Below are 24,017 nucleotides of genomic sequence, written 5' to 3' on the forward strand. Positions count from 1 at the left end.
TCCTTAAAAAAAAAAAAAAAAAAATTATTTACATTTCAATAAAATTTCTTTCCAATTCTTTATTTGAATCAATCTAACAAGTGTTCTATGTTCATACATATAGAACATTTGTATTAAGTGCTTATTAGTGTCACAAATACAAACTGATTGTGATTTTTGTTCATGTGATTTACAAATTCTTATATCTTGATGTTATGGTTAAATGAATTTGCTTTCTATAAAATGAAAATAATGGCAAAATGTTGAAAACATTAAAAACAGATGAATATTTGTACCAGATGTAAATTTTGATCTTAATGATCCATTTAAATAACTTAATTTTAAGGAGATTGTGATTAATAAATGTTATTTTAATAAAAAGATTGCAATCTATTTCTATTTTTATCTCACATTGCAAGCGTAATCATTATAAATACATATAAAAAAGTAGAAATATTCTTCTATAAAATATCTCAGAATAAAAGGATGAAAATAATGAACATGTTTGAATAGGTATTAAATAATATTAATTCCCATTGTAAAATGATTATTAGCATAATGATAGAATAGATAAATAGCTGCATCGTTATTCATTAGAATAAAATAAATTAAGTGCTTAGTTGTACTAAATGTGCGTTTCTTGATGTATTTCTTAGAAGACAAAGAAATTATAACACAAGAGCCCCAAAAATAATGCTTTATCTTAGCACAGAGAATCCTTTGGCTCTTACAAAGCTGAAGGGCCTGCATTGTATTTGACGTGAATGATTTTCTGGTGACTCTTGTACCGTCGTAACATCATTCTCTTTATTCCAACCACGCTTAGGAGATTCAATACCAAAAGGACTGTATAATTTAGTTGGTGTACGTCCTAATAATTGACGTGAGCGTGATTGAGGAGTTTGTATTTTATTATTGCTGCCAGGAGACTGTTGTTCTTCCAATCTCTGACGTCTTCGTGTTGAGCTTCTAAATTTCTATATAATAAGAAATCAATAAATATTATAATCAATCTATGTACAAAAAAATATATTTATACATATATATATATACACATATATATATATATATATATATATATATATATATATATATATATATATACATAATGTACTAACCTGTGAAATTGTACCAAACGTTGTTCTTACTGTTGATATGGTTTTGGATAATTTTTCTGCTCCATTTCGTAGAGCACGTCTAGAATCAGCAGATACATTTCCAAGACTCAAATTGTTCCAACCACGTTCCGTGATATCTTTCTCTTTAGTAGCTTTCTGTTTGGAAGACTCATTAGATTTTTCTTTGTCGAAACGATCTTGAAGACGTTGTCTTAAATTTTTGGAAGTACGTATCAATTCCGGTGAATTTCTGACACTTAAAACTTCACGATGGAACGTGAACGAGACGCTACGCGAATCAGGACGCATCTTAGAGATATTTAAATTTTCTTTTGTTTCGTTATATTCCTCCTTGAATTAAATTGAAAATGTTATTTTCCTCAGTTAAATCAGAATATTATTTCACTAATGATTTGATTAATATATGTAGCTGTCACGACGTATACTTTGAACATCCACATTCTCTTTCCGAAACGAAGCGTCGTCAGTGCTCGTTGCTAACCGTTGCTACTGACAAAATACGAATAGATGCACACTATGTATTTGTACCTCGATACAATTCTCGCATATCTCGAAAGTACAAAAAAAGTAGTTCGTTTTAACATATATTTTCTTAACTTTTTCATATATATTGTACTTTATTTACCTACTTTTTATTCATTGTTATATTTATTTATTCGATTATTAAATATATTTTCACGATTAGAGAGATCTCTTACGGTCGATATTGTATTGAATTTTCCGCTTTCTCGAGTAATCGAAAGTCAAGTTTAATAAGATGGCGCTAGCTCTCTCATCTCAACAGCGAGAGATCGCTGTTCGTTGCTATTTACATTTGCAATTGGAACAACAAGATGTCACAAAATTTATACACACGACAAATACAACGAATATTTAAGATATCAAAGAATTATATTTTCCTTTGATAATTTATATTATAGTGACCATTTACGTAGTTTAATGTGCAATGTATTGCGTTTTTGATTTAAGATTAAAGTTTAAGATCAAAATACGTATGTGTTTTAGTGAATAAACAGTGGATATTATGAACAATTGGAATGTATATTTTTATAAAGTGGTAATGACATTTCGTAATAAGGATATCAATATTTTTCTTATTACATTAAACGCATGAAATAAGAAGTGTCCGCTATAATAAGCGCCTAAATAATACGAAATTAAATATATAACCTCAAAATGAGTTACAATAAGAAAGTATCATATTTTTATAATCCGGATGTGGGAAACTTTCACTATGGTCCTGGACACCCAATGAAACCTCATAGATTGTCTGTAATTCATAGTTTAGTCCTTAATTATGGTTTACATAAAAAGATGCAAATTTATCGTCCTTATCGTGCGAGCACTCACGATATGTGCCGGTTTCATTCTGACGAATATGTGGAGTTTTTACAAAGAGTAACGCCACAAAATTTACAAGGATATACAAAATATCTTAGTCACTTTAACGTGGGAGATGACTGTCCTGTTTTTGAAGGACTATTTGATTTTTGTTCTATGTATACTGGGGCATCTTTAGAAGGAGCAACAAAATTAAATAATAATTGCTGTGACATTGCAATCAATTGGAGCGGAGGTTTACACCATGCTAAAAAATTTGAAGCTTCAGGCTTTTGTTATATAAATGATATTGTAATTGCTATTTTAGAATTATTAAAATATCATGCTAGAGTATTATATATAGATATTGACGTACATCATGGAGATGGTGTACAAGAAGCATTTTATCTTACTGACAGAGTTATGACAGTTTCTTTTCACAAGTATGGCAATTATTTCTTTCCTGGGACAGGAGATATGTATGAAATAGGAGCAGAGAGTGGTAGATATTATTCTGTAAATGTACCATTGAAAGAAGGTATAGATGATACATCGTATGTACAAGTATTCAAACCTGTTATTTCACATGTAATGGAGTTCTTCCAACCAACTGCAATTGTATTACAATGTGGAGCAGATTCATTAGCGAATGATAGGCTTGGATGTTTCAGTTTAAGTACAAAAGGTCATGGAGAATGCGTCAAATTTGTTAGAGACTTACATGTACCTTTACTTACCGTTGGTGGAGGTGGTTATACCCTTCGTAATGTGGCACGTTGTTGGACGTATGAAACATCATTACTTGTTGATGAACAAATCAGCAATGAATTACCTTATACTGAATACTTAGAATATTTTGCACCAGACTTTACATTGCATCCTGAAGTTGTCACTAGACAAGATAATGCAAATAGTAAACAGTATTTAGAGGCAATAACTAGACATGTTTATGATAATTTAAAAATGATACAACATTCGCCAAGTGTTCAAATGCAAGACGTTCCATGTGATGCATTACCGCCAGAAGAAGAGAGGCAACCAGAACCAGATCCTGATTCGAGACAAAATGTACAAGACACGGATAAAATTATTGAGCCAGCTAATGAATATTATTCAGGTGATAAAGATCAAGATAAAATGGATGTGAGCGAAACATGATGAAGACAAAAGAAATCGAATTTTTCAAATGAATAAAAATGATAACTTCAACTCTCTGATGGTTGTTGATTTTTTTAAATCGATCACATAAGATTCATATAATCAGTTACAATAAATATACTAAATAAAGTCAATTGTAACAATTGAAAAACTTCAGATTATCATATATTGCAATATAGTCACATATTGTCTCTTTGTAAATATTGTTTTGATTATACAATCTAATATACTTATTTTTAGCTATCTAACGACTGTACTATAAAATGATTAAATTACATCTTTTACGTAAATGAATGATATTTTTCTTTGTCGTAAATAATATTTAAAATTAAAAAAAAATATATATATATATATATAGTTTTTTAAATATCCATATATCAGGCAAGTTTATTGTTTTATATCAGACAGCATATTGTCTATATTAATATAACAACGACGACAAGGACGATATTAATATTAGCGCTAATAATAAGAGCAATAACGATAACGTCTGTATCTCTGTATCGGGGCTACCTTCCTATATCACAGAGAACTTAGCCTTTAATTATCTTTTTTCCTATCTCATTCAGTAAAATAGAACATAAACAATCTCTTCTAATAATATGCTGCTTTGCTTTATAGTAGACTAAACATGACTAATGCAATAAATTAGATATCTTAAATTAAGGCGCTTAGTTCTGTACATTGTTCGTAAACTTTACAAAAGTATCTCGAAAAATAATCGAAGTACAAAAATACAGTATGAGGAACGCAAATACTTGACATTTATTATTTGCAAATATGCAAGACTCTACTATGTAAACATGCATTTTCATATATGCAATGCATACCATATTGCAATGTGTATAGCATAATTCTGCTAAAAAGACACTGCAAAGCATAGTTATATTTATTATAGAAAGTCGTGAAGTTTGCATTTAATTATATACTATATCTTTCCTTTTATATATGTATATGTGTATATATATATATATATATATATATATATATATATATATATATATATATATATATAAAAGGTATTTGTTTTATACTTTCATCAGATTTAAATATCCATTTCTTGGTTTTACTATACATAGTATGTATGCGTACACATGTGTAAATAAGTTTTCAGTCTCATGATAAAAGCAATTCCATTTGGTGTGTAGTCTTCCATCGAATTCTCTGTATGCTTCAATAGATCCTTTCACATAAAGCTATATATACAGTATAGGCAGTGCTCTAATCCAGCAATAATGAAAAATTTGTATAAAATCGTATCTTGCAGAATTTAGTTGACTAGATGCCGTTGTTCTTGATCACTCAAATAAGTGTAAGAGGATTCAATGGGAAGAATGATATAGCTTAATCTTCGATAGTGACCACGATTATGTTTCAAAATGTTTATAAATACTAGTCACATATGTCATGACTTGTTGCCAATCGGGTCTTTCCAGTTGACACATTTCTCCTATATTCTGTGAAGAAAGTAGATTTATAATTATTACTAATCGCCCAATTAATACATACTTACATTTTCTTTATCTCATTGCATTGATTATAAATCAATATTGTTTATATTGTTTATATATATATTCACATACACACACACACACGTATGCACGCGCGTGCGTTCGCACGCACCTCACACATACACACGCACACTTGTTTTACTCACCAAGGTTGTAGGTATGCCAACACTTTCAGCAGCAGAGAATGCAATGGAAAAATTTTTTCGTTTTTCAGCAGGTGTTAAAGTATCATATGGTACTTTATATGGAAGATAAGAATGAAGAATAGCGCAAAGAGCTAAGCCATCGTTCCAAGAGCTGCTAAAATTAGTTATATCGATATTTCGATAGCCTAATGTTTTGTTTTGACACCATTTAAGTAATGCATTTCTCTTAGAACCACCATTCTTGATCAAACCACAAAGAGGATCTTTACGTTCTGATAAATCTGTCACACTATTTCGACGAACAAAATCAATAGCCTTGACATTTAATGCAGCAGAATCCAAAAGTTCACCAGGACTTAAAACCACGGGTACTGCTGACTTTGTTTCTGTTTTAGGAAGTGGAAGATAAGATGGCTGAGTAAAGTAAATTTATCAAACTTTATTTGTTACATGTAACAAAGCTATATCTTATGTGATATGTATATATGTATATATATATATATATAAGCGATAAAGAATTGAAATAATAGAATGCAGAATATAATGATTCCGATGAAATACCAATATTTTTATATTCTACCAATAAAACAATACAGGAAATGACAACATAAATAATGATCAAATCACCTTTATTTATATGAAAATAATGAGTGATAGACATGCGATTACGTGATATATTCAAGCGCAGAAAAAAATGAGATATGCGTGTCTTCTTTTTTTTTTTTTATTTTTTTTTTTTTTTTCAACTAAAGGTTATCATCTGCAGCTTAAGTAACATATAAAGCCAAATCCTCTATGATTAGGATTTAAATCCTAAAGATTTATATTTTTCAAATGACTACTGATACATATAAAAAAAAAGTTTCAATTTTCTAAATATTATCTAAACACACAAGTTATGAATAATATATAAAAGAGGATTCAGAAAAGCATGAGATAAGTATTAGATTATGTAATGAAAGCAATTTTATGAATTAAAAAGCAACTTATGCCCACTATAATAGGACTTGTATAGTAAATTACCTGTTAATGGTTTCCTATTTATTGCCGCCTGTGTTTTATTATTATTTGGTGAATTTGATGTACAGATTAAATTGTTTATTTGTTGTTGATCTCTGAGAGGAGATTTCAGTGTCATTATATCATTTGTTCCTATAGAATTCAAAGAGGATGTTGAACTGCTACGACTTCCCGGTCCTAATAAAAAATAAATAATATGAGCAATGTGTGTGAGAATAATAGAAATAATATAAACAACATATATTAAATATACCAGCTTTAGCTTGTTTTGTAGCATTTTCAATACTTTCTATTAAACATTTAACAGATAATCTGGAATCTTGGCGCGAAATATTAGCCTTTCGTCGTGCAGCCATTTCCTGTTGTACACTTGTTAAAACACATTGTTGCGTTTCCGTTGGTGTACTCGCTGGCCTTGCAGGTGGTTGTTGTACAACTTTTTGATTTGCTGAAAAATCGATCGGATCTATTCAAAAATATTCATCAATTACAACATGTTTCAAATTTAATTCAACAAAACAAAGCAACAAGCAAAACAAATATATGTATGAAATAATATAAAGCGCAAATAATAAATTGTCTGTGGGGGGAAAAAAATAAAATAAAATAAAATAAAATAAAATAAAATAAAAAAATTAATAAAATTGTATCATTTTTTTTTTTTAATAAATCCCAAAACACCTAAAAAAATTTTTTTGTGAGGGATAAAAACATAAAGCAAATATTCTTCAAAACATAATAATTCAAAACACAAAAAGCTAAACAACAATAGATGGATCGAAAAGGATTAGACATGTAACTTGAAAACCTAGAAATACATTTGGAGCTAGCATGTAAGATATTAAACTTTCTGTATTCTTGACTAGCTTATAAACGAGGACAAACAATGGGTCGAATTTTGCAGTACAAGCAGTCAATCATTGTTCCACACTAGTAGCGACTTACGGTCGCAAGTTTTTCCTGTTAACGAACGTCGACCTGCTCTCAGTTCCACATCTTCTATGATAGTCTCAAATTTGTCTCTCAAGGATGTTGTACGACCTATCGCTCGATCTTTGCATAGCAAGGCAAAATTAGTATCGTTTTGTGAGACTTCAGGCACGATACTCGTATTATAATTGTCATTATTTACTGATACTTTTCTAGCAACATAACTATGTATCTTTTTATCTTCTATATTGTAATCTGTTTGCAAGTTCATCCTTAAAAATTTCAAACGTTTCAGACGATTAGCTTCACATAAAGCTAGATATCTATCACTTTGTATATCATTATATTTGGATATGTCTTTAAATGATTTGTTTAGCATTCTAGTAGGAGAAAATTGTTCAGATGTTTGAGTCCTGTCTCTTAAAGTATAGGTTGAAGTTCTATTCGATGTGTACGATGGTGTTATAGAATGTATTGTGTTGCAAACAGAAGATATAGGAATATGCTTTATAGAAGACATAGATGGATAAGAATTACGTTTTTCTAAATAATTATGTTTTGAATATTGAAAAGATTTAGATTTGTTACATTCATAAATTGCTTTTCCTGTACTATTTCTTTCACAATTCAAGGAATCTTGATCTTTCAATTGATCCCTCTCTAAATGAAATTTAATAGAAATATTATTTGGACTGTAATTGGCATCTTTACTTTTTATGGTATTTTTAGTTGTTTTTGCCTTTACATCGATATTCCTTTGTTTGTAAACTGAAGTATGCGTATCTGCATCATGTGCCGAACGATAATTACGTTTTATAGGAGATTGTTCATTGTCATTAACAGAAATACAATTTTGTTTTTTATTATCTATAATAGATTGATTATTATTAGAATTTTTTTCATTTATCATTTTATTTTTCGCTTCATAATCAATAATTGGAAGAGATTCGTAACTTCTATGAGTTTGAATAATATCATTATTATCGGTAATTCTATAGGAATCAAGATTATCTAATGACGCAGAAAAATTCTTATGTCGTAAATAATAATTAATCATATTCAATTTTGGTTTATACTGTATGTTATCCAAAAGAGAGTCAACTATTTCACTACTTGGTTTTGATTCATATCTTTTTAAAAATAATCGTTTCTTTTTATCATTCAAGTTAATAATTTCTTTTGTTAAATTATTTGCCTCAGGAAGCTGATGCAAGGATTTTTCTTTATCATCTGATGTAAAAGTATCTTTGGTCACTGTTGTTTTGGATATTATTGAATCTTCCAAAGGAGATTTTTCATTAGTGATTTCTGAGATTAAATTTGAATCTGCTCCATTAGGAATTTTATTTTCATTTTTCTGCAATAATTTGCTCATCTCAGGATCTACTTCAAATTTAAGATCATTCATTGAACTGTCAATATCAGAAAATACATAATTCTTTGGTACAAAAAATCTACTGTTCGAAATATTGATACCATAAGAATTTGTATCAATACTTTGAATTCCTTTGATATTTTTTAGTAGAGAGCTTTTAAAAATTGCATTTTTATCTATATTAGGTGAGCTGGGAATATAAAGTTTACGATTACTATTCTCATTTTCTAGATCATTTTTTAAATCTATATCTATGCTATTATTTATCTCAGAATATAATTCACTTTGTTGGATATTTACAGATTGATTAGTAGATAATTTTTCAGATATTTCATTGACACTTTCTTTTGTCGAATCTACGATCTTACTTTCTAATATAGTCAGTCCCGTACTCGTATCAAGATTTCTACTTTTTGGAGTAGAAGCTGGACAAAATTCAATCTCCTTACCAGACATTAATTTTTCATCTACTTTAATTACTTCTTTAATAGAGCATGGATTACCCAGATCTGTTTCATCTTTTGATAACTCTGTAATATCTTGTTCCTTTGTTGTATTAATAGGAGCAAGTTCGGTAGGTTTATTTATCATCTTGTATGAATTTTTTTTGATTAACGTTTTAAAAAAATTAGTCGGTGATATGTGCCGTCTTATCTCACGAGGACGTTTTGTAATAGTACGTCCACGTTTCAAAATAATGCTAGTCGGTTTTCGTTTATTTCTGCTAGTAGTGTCAAATACTTTATTGTTGGACACTGTGGTATTGCCTAATAGTGAGTAGACATTAAAAAAAAGAAAAAAAAAAGAAAAAAAGAAAAAAAAAGAAAAAAAATGAAAAAAAAAAAGAAAGGAAAAGAAGCAATAAATTAATAATATATAACTTATATAACTTCTGATTATGTAAAGGAATAGAAGAATTTCTTTTCTTGTACGATTGGTGTTTCGTTTTTATACAAATTTAATTTGAGGAATATATATTATTCTATATGTTATATTCAAATATAATATTTGAAGAATTAAAGGTATTTATCTTACCTTTATTAAGTTTATCTAGTTGAGCCTCTAATGTTCTCAATTTATCTCTTTGCGCTTTGTTTTCCAATACTACACGTTCTAATTCGCTCTGGGCCTCAGTTTTAAAGTCATTCGCAACTCTAACAGTCATAAGTAGATCCGTCTGGAATTGTTCCCATTCAGCACTTTCTTCTTGTCTCAATCTACGTTCCTCAGCTAAAGCACGTTCTAACTCGTATTGATGAGTTTGTGCTTCCCGTTCCCTTCTTTGTGCTTCGCTAAGAGCAGCCTTCAATTCTCTTTTATCTTCTAGATGTCGTTGACATTGTGTTTGTAATTCTGCCAAAGAATCTCTTACTAATTGTAATTCGGTACTGACAGAAAGTCGTTCATCTTTCAATTGATTTAATCTATATTCCAAGTCATCAATAGCTGATTTAGCATTATTTCGAGCAACCTATAAATTTATTTGCTATAAATTTCTTATTTGTATTTATTAACGCAAATTATATATATATATATATATATATATATATATTTTTTTTTTTTAGAACCACAATCTGATAAAAACATACCTTGTATTCTTCTTGAAGTTGAGAATATTGATCTCTAAGACGATCATGATCACAATGCGAACGTGCCAATTGTTCTTGTAAAGCTGCAGCTTGCGTTTCTAATGTATCTTTCTCACGTCTTGCAGCATCTAACAATTCATCAGCTTCACTTTTACTTTCTACTTGTCTTGATTGCTCCAATTCTTCAATCTTAGCTCTGGCATTATCCAGTAAGGTAGCTAATCTGCTAATTTCTATACTTCTGTTCGCACCTTCTTGACGTGCTTCTGCTAATTCTACATCCAATTGTTTACGTTCTATATTGACTGTTTCTATAGTAGATTCAAGCAAATGGACACATTTTCTTAATCTTTCTGCTTCTGTAGCATTAGCATCGGCGGTCGTTCTTAAATTTTTCAGTTCCGACGTTAATTCTTCTTGCTTTTGAAGCAGAGCTTCTCGTTCTTCTTGAGCACTCTAAAACAGTAGACATATATAATAACATATAGATCAATATTTAGAATAATTTTATGATTATGTAATTTTATATGTATATTTACTTTCAATAAGTCAACTAATTTTTGTTCTCTTTCTGTGTTATAACCTTTAGACGATTCTTGTGGTTGTTCTTCTCTTAATAAAAGTCCTTGTAAAGTATCAACTTTTGATCTTGAATCTTCTAGCTTTTCTGTTTGTCGACACAATGATTCCAAAAGTACACCTTTTTCTTCTGTTAATCTTTCATTGTCAGCTTGCAGTTCCGTTAATTGAGCCTATATTAAATTAACACGTTGTAATATATTTTTTAATATATTTTTCACAATACATTTTTAAGGATTATTGATCATACATACTTGTAAATCACTCAATTCTTGAATAGTTGCCTGTAATTCTTCATTAGTGGAATAATGCGTTTCTTCCATTTGTAATATTCTGTCTTGAAGACAAGCCACTGAAACTTCTGATATAGAGCTAGAGGAATGTTTATCCCAATCCGGAGTAGTGCATTGCGCACTGTCTTGTGATAGATTTGCATTTGGTGTACAGCTATCATCTTGAGGTATAGCAATCGAAGCTGGTGCAGAATTATGAAGCCTTGATGCATCTAATAGCAGCTGCTGCTTCTCTGAATCAGATAACGGAGAATGAGCTACATTCCTAAGACGGGCACGAAGAGCTTCATTCTCTTCTGCAAGACGATCTAACTCCAGACTATGCTGCTCCTGTAATCAATACATATTAATTATATAACAGAAGCTAAAATTCTCTATCAGATGGCTGTATCAATGGTGTATCAATGTTGTAACAATCAATTTGAAATTTTTTACTAAGTTTTTATTTCATAAACTTTTGTTCATATCTTTATCGTAAACTATAGTAAAACGTTGAAAATTTAATTTAAACGAATAATACAAGGAAAATAAAAAACTGTGTACGTCTAATCATTGCTGAAAATATGAAAAAAGAGAACTGATTTTACATGGCCATGTCTTAGTTCAAAGTAATGATAAAAATTGGTTAAAATGCACGGTAAAATATATTAAAATTTATTTAATTTTTATAATAATAGCAAGGATAACTGTCAATCTTAAAGGTTAGGTTCCATGGGTTATTATCTATCTTCTTCTTTTTGAATGCCAATCGAATTGAAAATCAATTAATGATTGAAACCATGTTATAGTCTGATAGAAAAGATTTGTTAATATTACCGTCGGTGCGGAAAAGCAACGTTTTTTCATATCGCTCTCTGTGACTCGCGTTTATAAGCTTTTTCTCTTCGTAAACATCCCCGCATTTTACGCCCTCTGCTTGTCCTCTAATAAGCCACTTTCTCACTATCCGTTATTTCAACGGACCGTTAAACTATCGGACCCGTTGAGAATAAAAATATATGAGACTTACACGCGATCTTGGAGATTCAACGGTTATCTTCGCGTAAAATCAATTTAGAAATTGTATTGCAACGAAGGTTTCTCAATATCCCTTATTTCTTTCTAATCAAATTTTAATTTTTTATACGTCGACATTCCTACAAGTTTCGGTGCATTTAAATAAAACGAAAATTACTTGAACAGGTTAAACGTTAATGATCTATCGCAAAATAATTTAAAGCCTATTTTAAAAAGACAATATATCATTTCAATCGTATCGAGAATATAAATATTAGTTAAATAAAATGAAGAGATTAATTTTAACGTGGATAAGATTAATTTTTTTAATTTAACAAAGATCAAATAGATATCAAAAGGTTTCTCAAATTTGTATGGGTCAAGACCTACTTTCGAAAACGATAATATTTCGCGAGCCATTCCTAATGAACTCTTTTAATGAACATATACACTACTCTCATATTTTAATATTTAACGCGATTTATATATTAAGAATCTTTAAAATGGATCATTATTTATCAACTCGACATTTCATAGAAATCAGTGCGTTGCAGTTATGTTCCAATTATATTTTGACAAATTGCCATGTCATACAGAAATATTTGGGACAGTTGAAATTACGGTTAATGCTATAATTATTTTACTGAATTCGCCAATTTATATTACTTATTAAATGGATAGTAAAGATGATAAAAAGATATAATGAAATCTTTTGAAAGAGTAGAGAGATGTTATTGGGAATAATGATCTGATATAATGAATCTATTTCGCATTAATCATTTATCATTTATATTCAAATTGATCATATCATTTTTAATGATGTAATGTTCTAACGTAATACTACATCGATCTTTCACGATCACACACATACACATACACACACACACAAAAGTGTATATCTGGTACATCATGTATGTTTTCCTTGTAAGGTCGGCGACGTTATGCAAGGGGTGGGGATGACGAGGAAGGAAAGAAAGAGAGAAGAAACGAAGAACCACGTGAACAAATTTTGTGTGAGCCACATGATCGTCATCAAAACAATATGGACTATCTGAGCGTAGGAAGAAAAATAAAAAAATAAATACATAATGTAAATTACAAAACGCCATATCGATTGCGATTTCATCGAAGAAATTGTGTTCGACGTTTTTACCATGACTTTCTTGTTAATCATATCGATCCTTGTTCACGTTTAATTACAACAGGCGACTATAATAAAAAAAATCGCTAACGCGACTTTCACGTCGGCAACATTTTAATTAATACCAATTAATTCGTCAACATCCGTCACTGTTTTCGTGACTTTCACCAAAGTTCGTCTTAATCAATTTCTATTTTTTTTTTCTCTTTAGTTTGTACTATATATCTTTGACTCGAGAAACCTTTCAAGAAGAAATAAAAATTTAAACGATTAAACTTTTCTAACATGTAAAAGCTAAATTTTATTGTAAAAAAAAAGAGGAAAAAAAAACGAATCAAAAATCCAAGATTCTTACCAAAGACGTTTTTACAATTATTGTACATAGAAAATTGTTATAACTATAGAAATTATTAGAAAAATATGAAAAAAAAACAAAGATAAATAAATAAATAAATAAATAAATACGCGCGTTTCTTGATCTGTAATAAGATAGTGCAATTTTCAAACTATAATACCATGAAGATTTTTCGGGGGAAAACATACTTACGATCAAAAGATTGTAAAAACATCTTAAGTTCATTGAAATCCAAATTTTTAAGGCTAAATCCAATATTTCTTTTATGAAAAATCTTTTTCTGTTTTTTCTTTTTTTTTTTTTTAAAGTTCAAAAACCTATTATTATAAGAGTGATGAAAAATATGACATATGAAATAGAAAAATTTTAAAGTGCAAAGTTACCTTGAGAGACGCGAGTTCAGTTTTCAGGTCGTGTAACGATTGAGCATCGGTAGTTGCTTCCCTTAGGTTAGCCTCAAGCCGGGCACGATCCTTTCGTAAGATCTCGATCTCCCGTTCCAGCTCCTGCATCCTGGACCCCTTAGCGGGTCCTTTCTGATGCTGTTGCTGATTCTTGGCGTTGCTCTTGGGAACTTCTTTACCGATCGAACTCCAGTTTTCCGTCGATAAGCTCTCAGTTTTTGTTTCGAGCGAGGAGGCGCTCGGGGCCTGACGCAGGGGGACCTGTTGCTGTTGTTGTGGTTGTTGTGGGCCCTGCGTCGATTGTTGTTGTTGTTGTTGTTGCTGCTGCTGCTGCTGCTGCTGCTGCTGTTGTTGTTGCTGCTGCTGCTGCTGCTGCTGGCTTTGCTGTCCTCTGCGAAACAGCGATTTGAACTTCATCATGGTCGACTACTATAGGCACTCTCGATTCTCAAGTTCTTTTTCGAAAAATTAAGACACATTATTTTCAATGACTTGTAGAGAGGACTTTCGTTGTTTCCCCCCTTTCCTTGAACAAGGAAGCAAAGCTCCTTGATGCACAAGGGCCTGAAATCTCCAGGCTCCGTGCAATTTTCCCCTGTTCGAATGATATAACGTTTCTCTACTGTACTTTTTTTTTCTCTTTCTCCCTCTCCCTCTTCCCTCTTTATTTTTCTCTCAGGCACAGTGTTGTGTTGTCACTTGCCGATTCTCGACTGAACGGATCTGGCCGACGTAAATAACCACTCGAGGATAATCTTCGATAATTTTCGAGGCGAATGCAATCTCGACGTTAATAATCTCATTGCTGAAGATTGGATAATCTTTTTCTTTGTTTCTGTTTGTTATAGGAATAGATAGATATCGGGTGACACAATGTGTCCTCGGTTCACCTGTTCCTTAGCGAACATCTCATAAAGTTTCTTTTTTTCCTTTTTTTATTATTGAATGGAAACGTAGATTGTGTGTGTATTATAATAATGACAGCGAGCCACTGTCGTCGTCGTTGTCGTCCTCGTCGTCGTCGACACGATCACAGGCGACGTTACACGAGGCTGAGGATCGCCTCTCGCATCGCGTGCCACGAGCCAAGAGAAGAATTCGAAGATTCGTGCTCGAGGCACGACCTCGAGCCACTTTTTTCCAAAGCGAAAGAGAGAAGCTGCTTCTTTGGCCTTTCGTATGCTCTATGCTATCTTTTATATATATATATATATATATATATATATATATATATATATATTTTTATCCCTCACTCTTTTGAAAACGTTTCACACGAGTGTGACTTTTCTTAAAAGGTCCACGGTCGGTCGTCGCATCATCCTGTCGTCACCGACAACGAGTACCACTTGTTGCACGCGTAACAACAGCCTCGATCGGCCGAACGTCTCCACTATAGTTCGAGGTGAATGCAAACGCATTCTCGCGCACCTTTCTTTCTTTCTATCTATCTATCTATTTATCTATCTATACGTCAATCCATTTATCCATTTATCCATCCATCCATCCCATCCATCCATTCATTTATCTATCCATCCATTGATCTATCTATCAATCCTAACGAAAACGATTTCATCCTTTCGATCGCGAGAGCTTCTTCGTACAAAGATTAGGATGGACGTTCGAGAATGATTTGAAGAAACGATAATAGACAAAGTTTTCCTTCCTTCGTTTGCAGGTGCTGTTCGCCTTTTACCTGCCGCTGGTTGTTCTTGCCTCGAGCAATAGGGCTCGTCGAGTAAAGATAGAAATTGAAAAAAAAAAAAAAAAAAAAGATCAAAGAAAATGAGAAGGGAAGAAAAGTAAAAAAAAAAAAAAAGAAAGGGGAAAGAAAAAGAAAAAAGACGAATTAGTCGCGTTGCAAGAAAGAATAAGGAAAAAAAATAACGGAAAGGACGAATACAGACACACACCGATCGACGGTGCGTCGGGTACTGAACGCCACTCAGCGGCCCTGCCCCCACCATTTGCTCTCCTTACCCCCACCAATGCTATGTACCATCAACGGGCTCGTTTCTTCGGACCCGAGCGGGGCCGAAGGGCCACGGACTTGAAAAATGGGCTCGGTACTCTCTTGCCTATCGCACGAAAGGGATCTTTCTTTCTTCTGCTTGATAACGATCTTTCATCTCCCTATTCTTTTCCCCCTACACCACCCCGGAAAAAATGTCAACGATTAAATCGCCACTTCATTTTTTTTATTTTTTTTTCATGTAATCCTTATCGTTTGTGTATTAGTTGGGAAAATAAAAAGATAGCGCATCGTAGTGCAAGAGAGATAAGCTTGTCGAGATAAGCAAAGACATTTCTCGAGGATAATAACATTGATCGGTTCGACGGATTTGATTGGAAAGCGTGCTTCGGAATTGCCTTTACGGGAAATGCATTCTCCGCGAACAAGCGAGTTGAGTCGAGTCGAATCGAGTCGAGTCAAGTCGAATCGCGGAGTTGAGTGAAGTCAAGTCATGTTGGATTCTGGTTTTTATTACTAGAGAGCGTGTTCCCATACTTTAGATCTTTCTTCGATAGAATGATTTCATCCAAAAATATTATCTGTTAAATTATTCGCGTCTTTCAGTCTCGTCGTCGTCACCTATTTTTAGTTCGAGTACGCGCATATCGCTAATACTTTCGCTAAAATGTGATTTTCTTTCATATCGAGAATCGATCGAACGATCGATGAGATCGATCGATTGTTTCTATTGATTTGCCAATGAAATTGTGCTTTCTATTCCTTGTGTCTCTATTTCCTTGTTATCCCTTAAAAATGATTATACGAACGAAATTAATTAAGTTCAGCGAAATCCTCATTATTCGAACATTTTTTTTAAATTCACATGCTCATAGTAATAAGTAAAGATTGACGTACTAAGGTACACTTCTAAAGCTTTTCTCTCTCGCGAGAATCGTGATTATCCATGAAACTTGTTCAAATGATTTCAATTTTGTTAAATGGTAACGGGTACCCCAATTCTTTGACTCGAACGATCGCACGAACGAAGTCGATACAATCCTCTGATCTTCGAGGGTGGGAGTTAATTGGCACGAATTGGTGGGGTAAAGATGATTCGCTTTGGGAACGGGTACGTACATAGACACCATATAAATATATATGGTATATATATATATATATATATATATATATATCTACATACACACAGTTGTACACAAGGATGGTTTGGTGAGTGTTCCGGAACGAAGGGAAAGGGAAGCAGAAACAGCAGCTTAAAGGAGGCCACGGAATCCGCAGACGTCTCACCGCCGACCAGTTTTCTCATACGGTCGACATATGGCATATAGATACTATGTATGAACGGCAATGCTGTCCCGAAAAGAACTTCAAGATGCGTTAGTTGGCTTTCGAACACGATGACGATGCGAAATGAGTTTCAGACCTGAATTAGCTACGGTTCTCTCTTCTGGTGCACTTTAACTCGATGAGATTCTCGTTTAGATATTTTTGAAGAAACGAAGATATATGTATTCTCTATCAATACTAACCCTGGCCTTATTCTCATTAAAGCTAAACTATTAGAAGAAGGATATATTTGTATCTGCGTGAATGTATCTACAGGATATTGTATCTATGTACGGTAATCTCTCTCTCTCTCTTTCTCTCTCTCTTTCTATTTTTCTTCATCTGTTTGTCTCTCTTTCTCTTTCTATGGGCACGTAGAAACGCAGGTAGAAATTGCACGTGCAAACGCCAAACCTGTCTAGAGCTGTATAACTGGTAAAGCTGTCTTATGAGTTTTTCTGTCGAACTCGCCGGAAATACGACACTCGGTGGCGAATGCAAGGCCCGCCATATCGTTGTGTTGCTACTCGTCATCGAAGATATGTGTATATATAAATAATAAATCCATATAGATATATGTACCATATTGTATATATATATATATATATATATATATATGTATATATATATTATGTATACACACACATACATGTATATGGTATATCAGTCGTGCGGTAAGTCTATTCGACACCGCAAAAAAATGTGTCAGCGTTAGACGTGCATAAAAGCGAGTCGTCCATTCGCAAGATTTGCATCGAAATGATCTCCAAGCAAACGGTGTCGACTTTCCTATTACGTTGAAGATCCCTTCTTTTATTTTCTACACGCGATACTTCGTCGTGGAAAAATGTAAAATTAATGAAAATATTACGCCATGGATGTGACTGTGGATAATAAAAAAAAAAAAAAACGAAGAAGAAAAAAAAGAAAAAGAAAAAAGAGAAAAGAAAAAAAAATATTCATGGAATTCCTTTATCAAATTCTGATTAGATATATCTATTATTGACAAATAAATTCTTTAGTATTTTACTTCTTCGTTTGCGTTGTCACGACATGATAATCATTATTATTTATATCTTCATTGACAGTCAGTGTGCCGTGCGTCATACAAAATATCTCCGTGACCGATTGTATGATGCAGGTGGTACATTTTAAAATGAAACCTTGCAAATCAGATTTCTTTCTTTAGTAATGTATGTAACGTAGAAAATAGTTAATAGCGGTTCTTCTTTTAATTTTGGAATTTTTTTTCTTTTTTTTTTTTTTTTTTTTTTTTTTTTTTTAAATAAAAGCAAAACGTAATATAAAACGTGACTAATCCCGTTGATTTTACAGAAGAGAGTTTAAAATTTGTTAAGTATGCCGTTCGATATACAGAGCGAGATATTGAAATGAAAACATCTGAACATCTTTTTTATTACTTTCAGATGTACGAGAAAGAAACAAAAGAAACAAAAAAAAAAGAAGAAAAAAGAAAGAAGTTCTTTTTTTTTTTAGTCAACACTTATCTTCTTTGAAAAATATTTTCAGACTTTGCTCTATATTTTTCTCGATATAGAAAGAATGAAAAACGAAAATATTTGCATTTAATATTCATTCGACATAAATCAAAATGTTCGAACAATATTTGAATTTCATTATATATCTGATATATATATATATATATTTTTTTTTGAGTTTATTTCTATAATATCATTGAATGAAAAAGGAGGATTTCCCATAGGGATAAGAATGATTTCATCGTTACTCGCGGTATTTTATTGCAAAAGGGATAACTTTATCTCCTTGAAAAGAAACGTAAAACGATATTCTTATCGCAATCGTATAGAAACGACTGAAATCGTGCCAATGACGTAATTCTGTCAATAAAGAAAGGCACTTTGTATCGCTGATAAGAAATATCTCGGGGAAGAGTAAGCGAAGAGCAGCACTTCCAAATTCACATTTATAAATTTGGAATAGTTTTATCGCATCTCGACGATCGCTTTGAGGGTAACAATAAGTATAAGAGCAATCCAAAAAAAGATTGACGGAACGAACGAACAAACGAACGAACGAATGAACGAACGTACGAATTGGCCATTTTTCCATGCAAATGATATTTAGCGATGAAGGTATATTATAGTGGCCCCTTCGTTGCTGGATATAAATAGACGTTTGTAAGTAGCACGTGTGTAAACATCATCTTCAGAAGACTGTCCTCCTCCTACTACTATTCTTTCTTTCTTTCTTTTCTTCTTTTTCTTCTTCTTCTTCTTCTTTTCATTATGTTTCGTTTTTTTCTTTTTTTTTTTTTTTCTTTTCTGTAGGAAAATTACTCCGAGCTGTCAATCATACTTACGAAATCCTTTCGTTCCTCTTTTAATTTCTCTCTACCGTTTCAAGAGAATAAAACTCGTTCAACCAGATGATATTTTTCTTTCAAGAGAGAATTTTCTACATTTATATAGAATTTACGTAGAAATAATGTACTCTTGTTAAATTGTTTGATTGTTATATTTAATAAAAAGAAAACGGAAAAAAAAAAAAAAGAAAACGGAAAAAAGAAAAGAAGAAGAAGAAAATAGTAAAAAGAAAAGTGAAATCTTTGTTGTTTATCTGCCTGTTATTTGTTATTTTGATATTTTACTTTTTTTTTTTTTTACTGAATTTTCCGTTTTTTGTAATAAAAATTATATAAATATATAAATATTTAAACGTATATGTATATATATATATATACACGTACATGTACATATAAATATTTTTTTAAATTTTTAGTAAAAAATATTTGAAACTTCAACATTATAGACAACACAAATAATAGTGCCGTAAAGATAACATGAAAGATCCGAAAGATGATGCTATATATGTATTTTGTTCGAAATTTTAAGATCATATTAGACAATGATATTTAATCGATGATCATTTTTTTTTAACGTTAAAAGTAATGATTATAAAATTATCATAATATACTTTTCTTTTTCTTATATTATTGATGAACTTTAAGTTTTTGTTTAACATATTTTTAGAAATTACGTATTAAGAGAAACTTGAAAGAAAATTATTATCAACGTAAAACGACAAAGCGTGTTCAAGAGTGGTCACGTTTCACACAAATGGTCCGAGGATATAAAATGCTTAACGTTGATAATTTGAGATAAATTTTCAAGAGAAACGACAGCGATAACACGGAGATCAAATTCGACGAAGCTTCTCTCTTTGTTTTCTCTTTCTCTCTATATCTCTCTCTTTCTCTGTCTCTCCTTCTTTTTCTTTTTTTTTTTGTTTTCTTTTTATTTGTTTATTTCCTCTGGATAAGAGATGTCAATTGCCCTTGCCCTTCTTCTATGAGAAGCTTTCCATTTACAATTAGAGAACTTTGCTAGCGTGTGGAGAGTTCAACGTTAGTCGAGACGAGCATTTAACCATGACGAAGTTGGTTTCTCCGTTGACGCTCTATTAATTTTAGAGTAATGTTAAAATAAGGAAGTGCCGAGAGAACTTACTACGTTAGAAAAATATGACATTGCGAAATAAAACAGAAAAAAAAAAAACAAAAGGTCATGACGGATGCGTTCATAAAATTATCGATTTTTTACAATTTCAATATTTATATTAGACAAAAAAAAAACAGAAAAAAAAATTATCAAGATATCCTCATGAAACAGAACGTATAACAGATGTATTTAATTATTAATTAATTGAATTGTATGTTATAGAAGTATGTTCATTGGATATTATATAAAAAGTATATTTTACATGGTTTATAGATAAATCTATATTTATAGTAATGGATAAATTAAAAATTTTCCACATAACACATGTATGATGTATAATAATCATTCTTATAATAATCATATCTTTTTTAATTTTTTTTTTCCGAGATTACGAAGATGAGACGTCTGTGCATATATTCTGTAGACATATATTAAACGTAATTAGACATAACTTAAACGATAAAAAAAAATATTACACATAAACACTTATACAAAGAATATTAATCATACATTATCGTTTAAATATTTCTTTTTTTTTTATTTTTAATTTTTCCCATATGTTTTACTGTAAGATAAGTCATTTGTACATATACGCAGTCACACATATGTATACAAAAATGAAAATTTTTGCACATAACATATGTATGATGTATGATATTTGTTACTGGTTGTATACTTTTTGGATTATTTTTTTTCCCTCGTTAGAAAGATGATAAATCTACCGGTTTAGAGAACAGTGCTCATTGACTTTTGATTCACTGGGTATGTAGGTCGTTTGCATCGTCAAAGTGGTACTCTCATTGTCAGAGTGGGTCGTCGGTCTGTCGAGTACAGTGACCACTTAAAATTTTACTCTGTGTAAGAAACGTCATGGTCAACTTTGCGTACTCCCTTTTATTTCCTCGTGCAAACTGAATAAAAAGATTAGATTTAACTGATTGTGAGCAACGAGAGAAGAAACGGACGTCCATTGAACCAATGAGATGACGATTAACCAATGATGACAAACTAGCCATTATTTCATGACAAATTGATGTGCGAATATGTTAATTATCTATATTAATTTATTGTCAAAGGTATCATTTAAATTTTCATTCCGATTAATTTTCCAAAAGCAAACGATCCTAATTAAAAATTGTAAATAATGAAAAATATATTTTTATCTATTTTTGTTCTATATGTAAAAAAAATAAATAAACAAATAAATAAATAAATAAAAAAAGCGCGAGTCGCCTCATTGAATCTATAAAAAAACAAAAGAAAGATCTCATTATTTCGAGTAATGTATAAGGTGGAACAAAAGTTTCTAGATGATATTAAAAATTAATTACTCTCTTTACGAGAATTTTTTAAGCTTTTTTCTTTTCTTTTTTTTTTTTTTTTGGACTGTAAAACTACGAGCGCTATTCTAGATACTTGTATCCCAACTTGTATTACGCGTTTATTTTGTAATAATAATGAAAAATAAGTCTCGATAAATTCTTGGCAACAATTAAAAATTGAAAAATAATGATTGATTTTCCATAAACACGCATACGTACATAAGCACGCGTGTCCTTTCGTAATAGACTTGAGAAACGAGCACGCAGAAATGAACGTTTAGAATATTCTATCGGCGTATCTAACGTGAATCCACTAGTAGAGGTGTGGGATGCTCGTGGAATGCGATTCCTACGGATTTCATCAGACGCTTGACTCTTTTTTCTTTTTTTTTTTATTTTTTTTTCCTTTTTTTTCCCTTTTTTCCTTCAGTAGGCTTTTACGAACGTCGTCGAAAGATATTTACAGCCTCCGCAGCCGCTCGCTTTCGTCGTGTGCTCGTTTTCTCCCGAGGAATCGCGAAATTCTACCATTCTTATGTCTATACATGCTTATATATATATATATATATATATATATATATATATATATATATATTGTGTACATACACCCTCAAAATACGATGAACGGCTTTAACTCTCTTCGGGAGTTCTCGTTCCACGAATGCATCTCTTTGGAATAAGTAAGAAAGAAAGAAAGAAAGAGAGAGAAAGAGAAAGAGAGAGAGAGAAAGAGAAAGAGAAAAGGAGATCGAAACCTGTTCATGTCTCGAGCAACAGACAGCTTCTTTCATCCCTCTGTTACTTCTGTTTCCATCATTGCCACTTTTTCTCGCCCCCGACTGACTGGAGTCGAACGATGGAAGTAAAAAAGAACGAATTCTCTTTCCCTGTCGTAAATAACAGATACGTATCTACACTTTGTATCTTCACGGTAATCTTTATTATCTTTTCATTACGTTCATAAAAAAATTCTTAGTTAACATCAAACCTAATAGACTTGTCAAGTGTCAATCGACTTTAAAACAAATTAATATCAAACTCATAGTACTCGTTGATTTGACGAATTTTAAGATTCGTCTTTAAAGTTTGAGAAATAATAAAATATTATTTCTTATTAATTCAGATTTACTTTGATCGATCTAATGACTAAGTGTTTTAAATAAGGAGAGAAAAAAAAAAAGAAAAGAAATTCATATTAAGAAATTAATCATACGTTAGAAAAATTTCTTAGAGAATTATAAATTATTTAATATAAAAACTTTACCATTAGAATTCATTTGCCAATAGAAATACTTTATGTTTTAATAAAAAAAAAATATATGACTATCAGACGATATGAATATAAGTAGAGAATACGACAAAAGTTATTAGACTATTCAATAAATCAGTCATTCTTTTTTGACACTTGACATAGGCTAATTCTTTCCTTTCAAATTATGAAAAAGTTTCTGGATTTGAAATATAAAATATATATATAAAAAAAACAAAAAAAAAAAAGAAAAAAAAAGAGAGAAAAAAAACGAAAAAAAAAAAAAACAGAAGAAATTAGTTCGAAAAAATTTCGAGAGAGGTTAATCGACTTATTAAAATCATCTAGGAAATTTTGATGCGTCCTGTATTGTACACAGTAAGAACGTTTCATAAAGGCAAAGCCAAAATGAATTATGTACGAATGTTTGATCGATTTGAAAGTTAAAAAAAAAAATAAATCGTAGAAATCAAAGATAGAATGGAAATAGATCGATATTGTCGATCTTGTATCGATCGACATTTGAGAAGTAATCATTGAAGAAGAGGGTATCGGAGTATCGTTGTTGGTTCGAGCTGCATTTTGCAGGAGACGGTCGGGGATATATACGCTTAATACCGTTTATATACACTGTGTGCCATCGAGAAATCGTGGGGAAAGGAGTCAGCATGCGAGTACGAGGTCATTGAACTCACGCAAAGCGCCGATGAACATACATACTTGAACGAGTGCGCGAG

The 24,017-nt window shown here is 31.4% G+C and overlaps 3 protein-coding genes and 1 long non-coding RNA gene across 12 annotated transcripts in view; 2 read left to right on the top strand and 2 right to left on the bottom strand.

Moving 5' to 3' along the window:
• Positions 1-58: 58 nt before the first annotated feature.
• On the bottom strand, positions 59-1,844 carry LOC124956574. The gene is made up of 3 exons (XM_047512553.1): positions 1,544-1,844; positions 1,098-1,448; positions 59-956 (listed from the first exon to the last, which is right to left on the bottom strand). Exons 1-3 carry the CDS (start codon positions 1,556-1,558, stop codon positions 678-680), a joined length of 645 nt encoding a protein of 214 aa, XP_047368509.1. The 5' UTR covers positions 1,559-1,844; the 3' UTR covers positions 59-677.
• LOC124956522 (histone deacetylase 3) lies at positions 1,776-3,919 on the top strand. The gene has a single exon (XM_047512467.1). The coding sequence runs from the start codon at positions 2,295-2,297 to the stop codon at positions 3,594-3,596; it is 1,302 nt and encodes a 433-aa protein (XP_047368423.1). The 5' UTR covers positions 1,776-2,294; the 3' UTR covers positions 3,597-3,919.
• A 691-nt stretch (positions 3,920-4,610) lies between these two features.
• The window catches only part of LOC124956466 (cytospin-A-like), a 34,250-nt gene continuing 14,843 nt past the window's right edge, over positions 4,611-24,017 (bottom strand). For 4 of the 9 annotated variants that reach the window (XM_047512339.1, XM_047512331.1, XM_047512302.1 and 1 more), the window contains 10 exons: positions 13,915-14,326; positions 11,001-11,369; positions 10,707-10,919; positions 10,168-10,623; positions 9,614-10,049; positions 7,219-9,345; positions 6,527-6,739; positions 6,277-6,450; positions 5,254-5,639; positions 4,611-5,053 (listed from right to left, as the gene is read on the bottom strand). In XM_047512339.1, the coding sequence (XP_047368295.1) occupies positions 4,964-5,053; positions 5,254-5,639; positions 6,277-6,450; positions 6,527-6,739; positions 7,219-9,345; positions 9,614-10,049; positions 10,168-10,623; positions 10,707-10,919; positions 11,001-11,369; positions 13,915-14,326 (4,876 nt within the window). In that variant the 3' untranslated portion in view covers positions 4,611-4,963. Of the gene's footprint in view, positions 5,054-5,253; positions 5,640-6,276; positions 6,451-6,526; positions 6,740-7,218; positions 9,346-9,613; positions 10,050-10,167; positions 10,624-10,706; positions 10,920-11,000; positions 11,370-11,855; positions 12,153-13,914; positions 14,391-14,563; positions 16,973-24,017 lie in introns of those variants that run through there. The other 5 variants (XM_047512350.1, XM_047512321.1, XM_047512358.1 and 2 more) reach the window with 5 other exon arrangements.
• LOC124956583 lies at positions 15,728-18,548 on the top strand. The gene is made up of 3 exons (XR_007103303.1): positions 15,728-17,015; positions 17,094-17,520; positions 17,609-18,548. It is a non-coding gene; the product is annotated as an uncharacterized LOC124956583 (long non-coding RNA).

This window comes from Vespa velutina, chromosome 1 (genome assembly GCF_912470025.1).
Source record: "Vespa velutina chromosome 1, iVesVel2.1, whole genome shotgun sequence".
Lineage (NCBI taxonomy): Eukaryota > Metazoa > Arthropoda > Insecta > Hymenoptera > Vespidae > Vespa > Vespa velutina.

Coding starts and splice junctions, on each gene's coding strand:
- LOC124956522 (XM_047512467.1), top strand. CDS start 2,295: ATGAGTTACAATAAGAAAGTATCATATTTTTATAATCCGGATGTGGGA.
- LOC124956574 (XM_047512553.1), bottom strand. Junction 957..1,097: donor CGTTTGGTACAATTTCACAG/GTTAGTACATTA, acceptor CTTATTATATAG/AAATTTAGAAGCTCAACACG.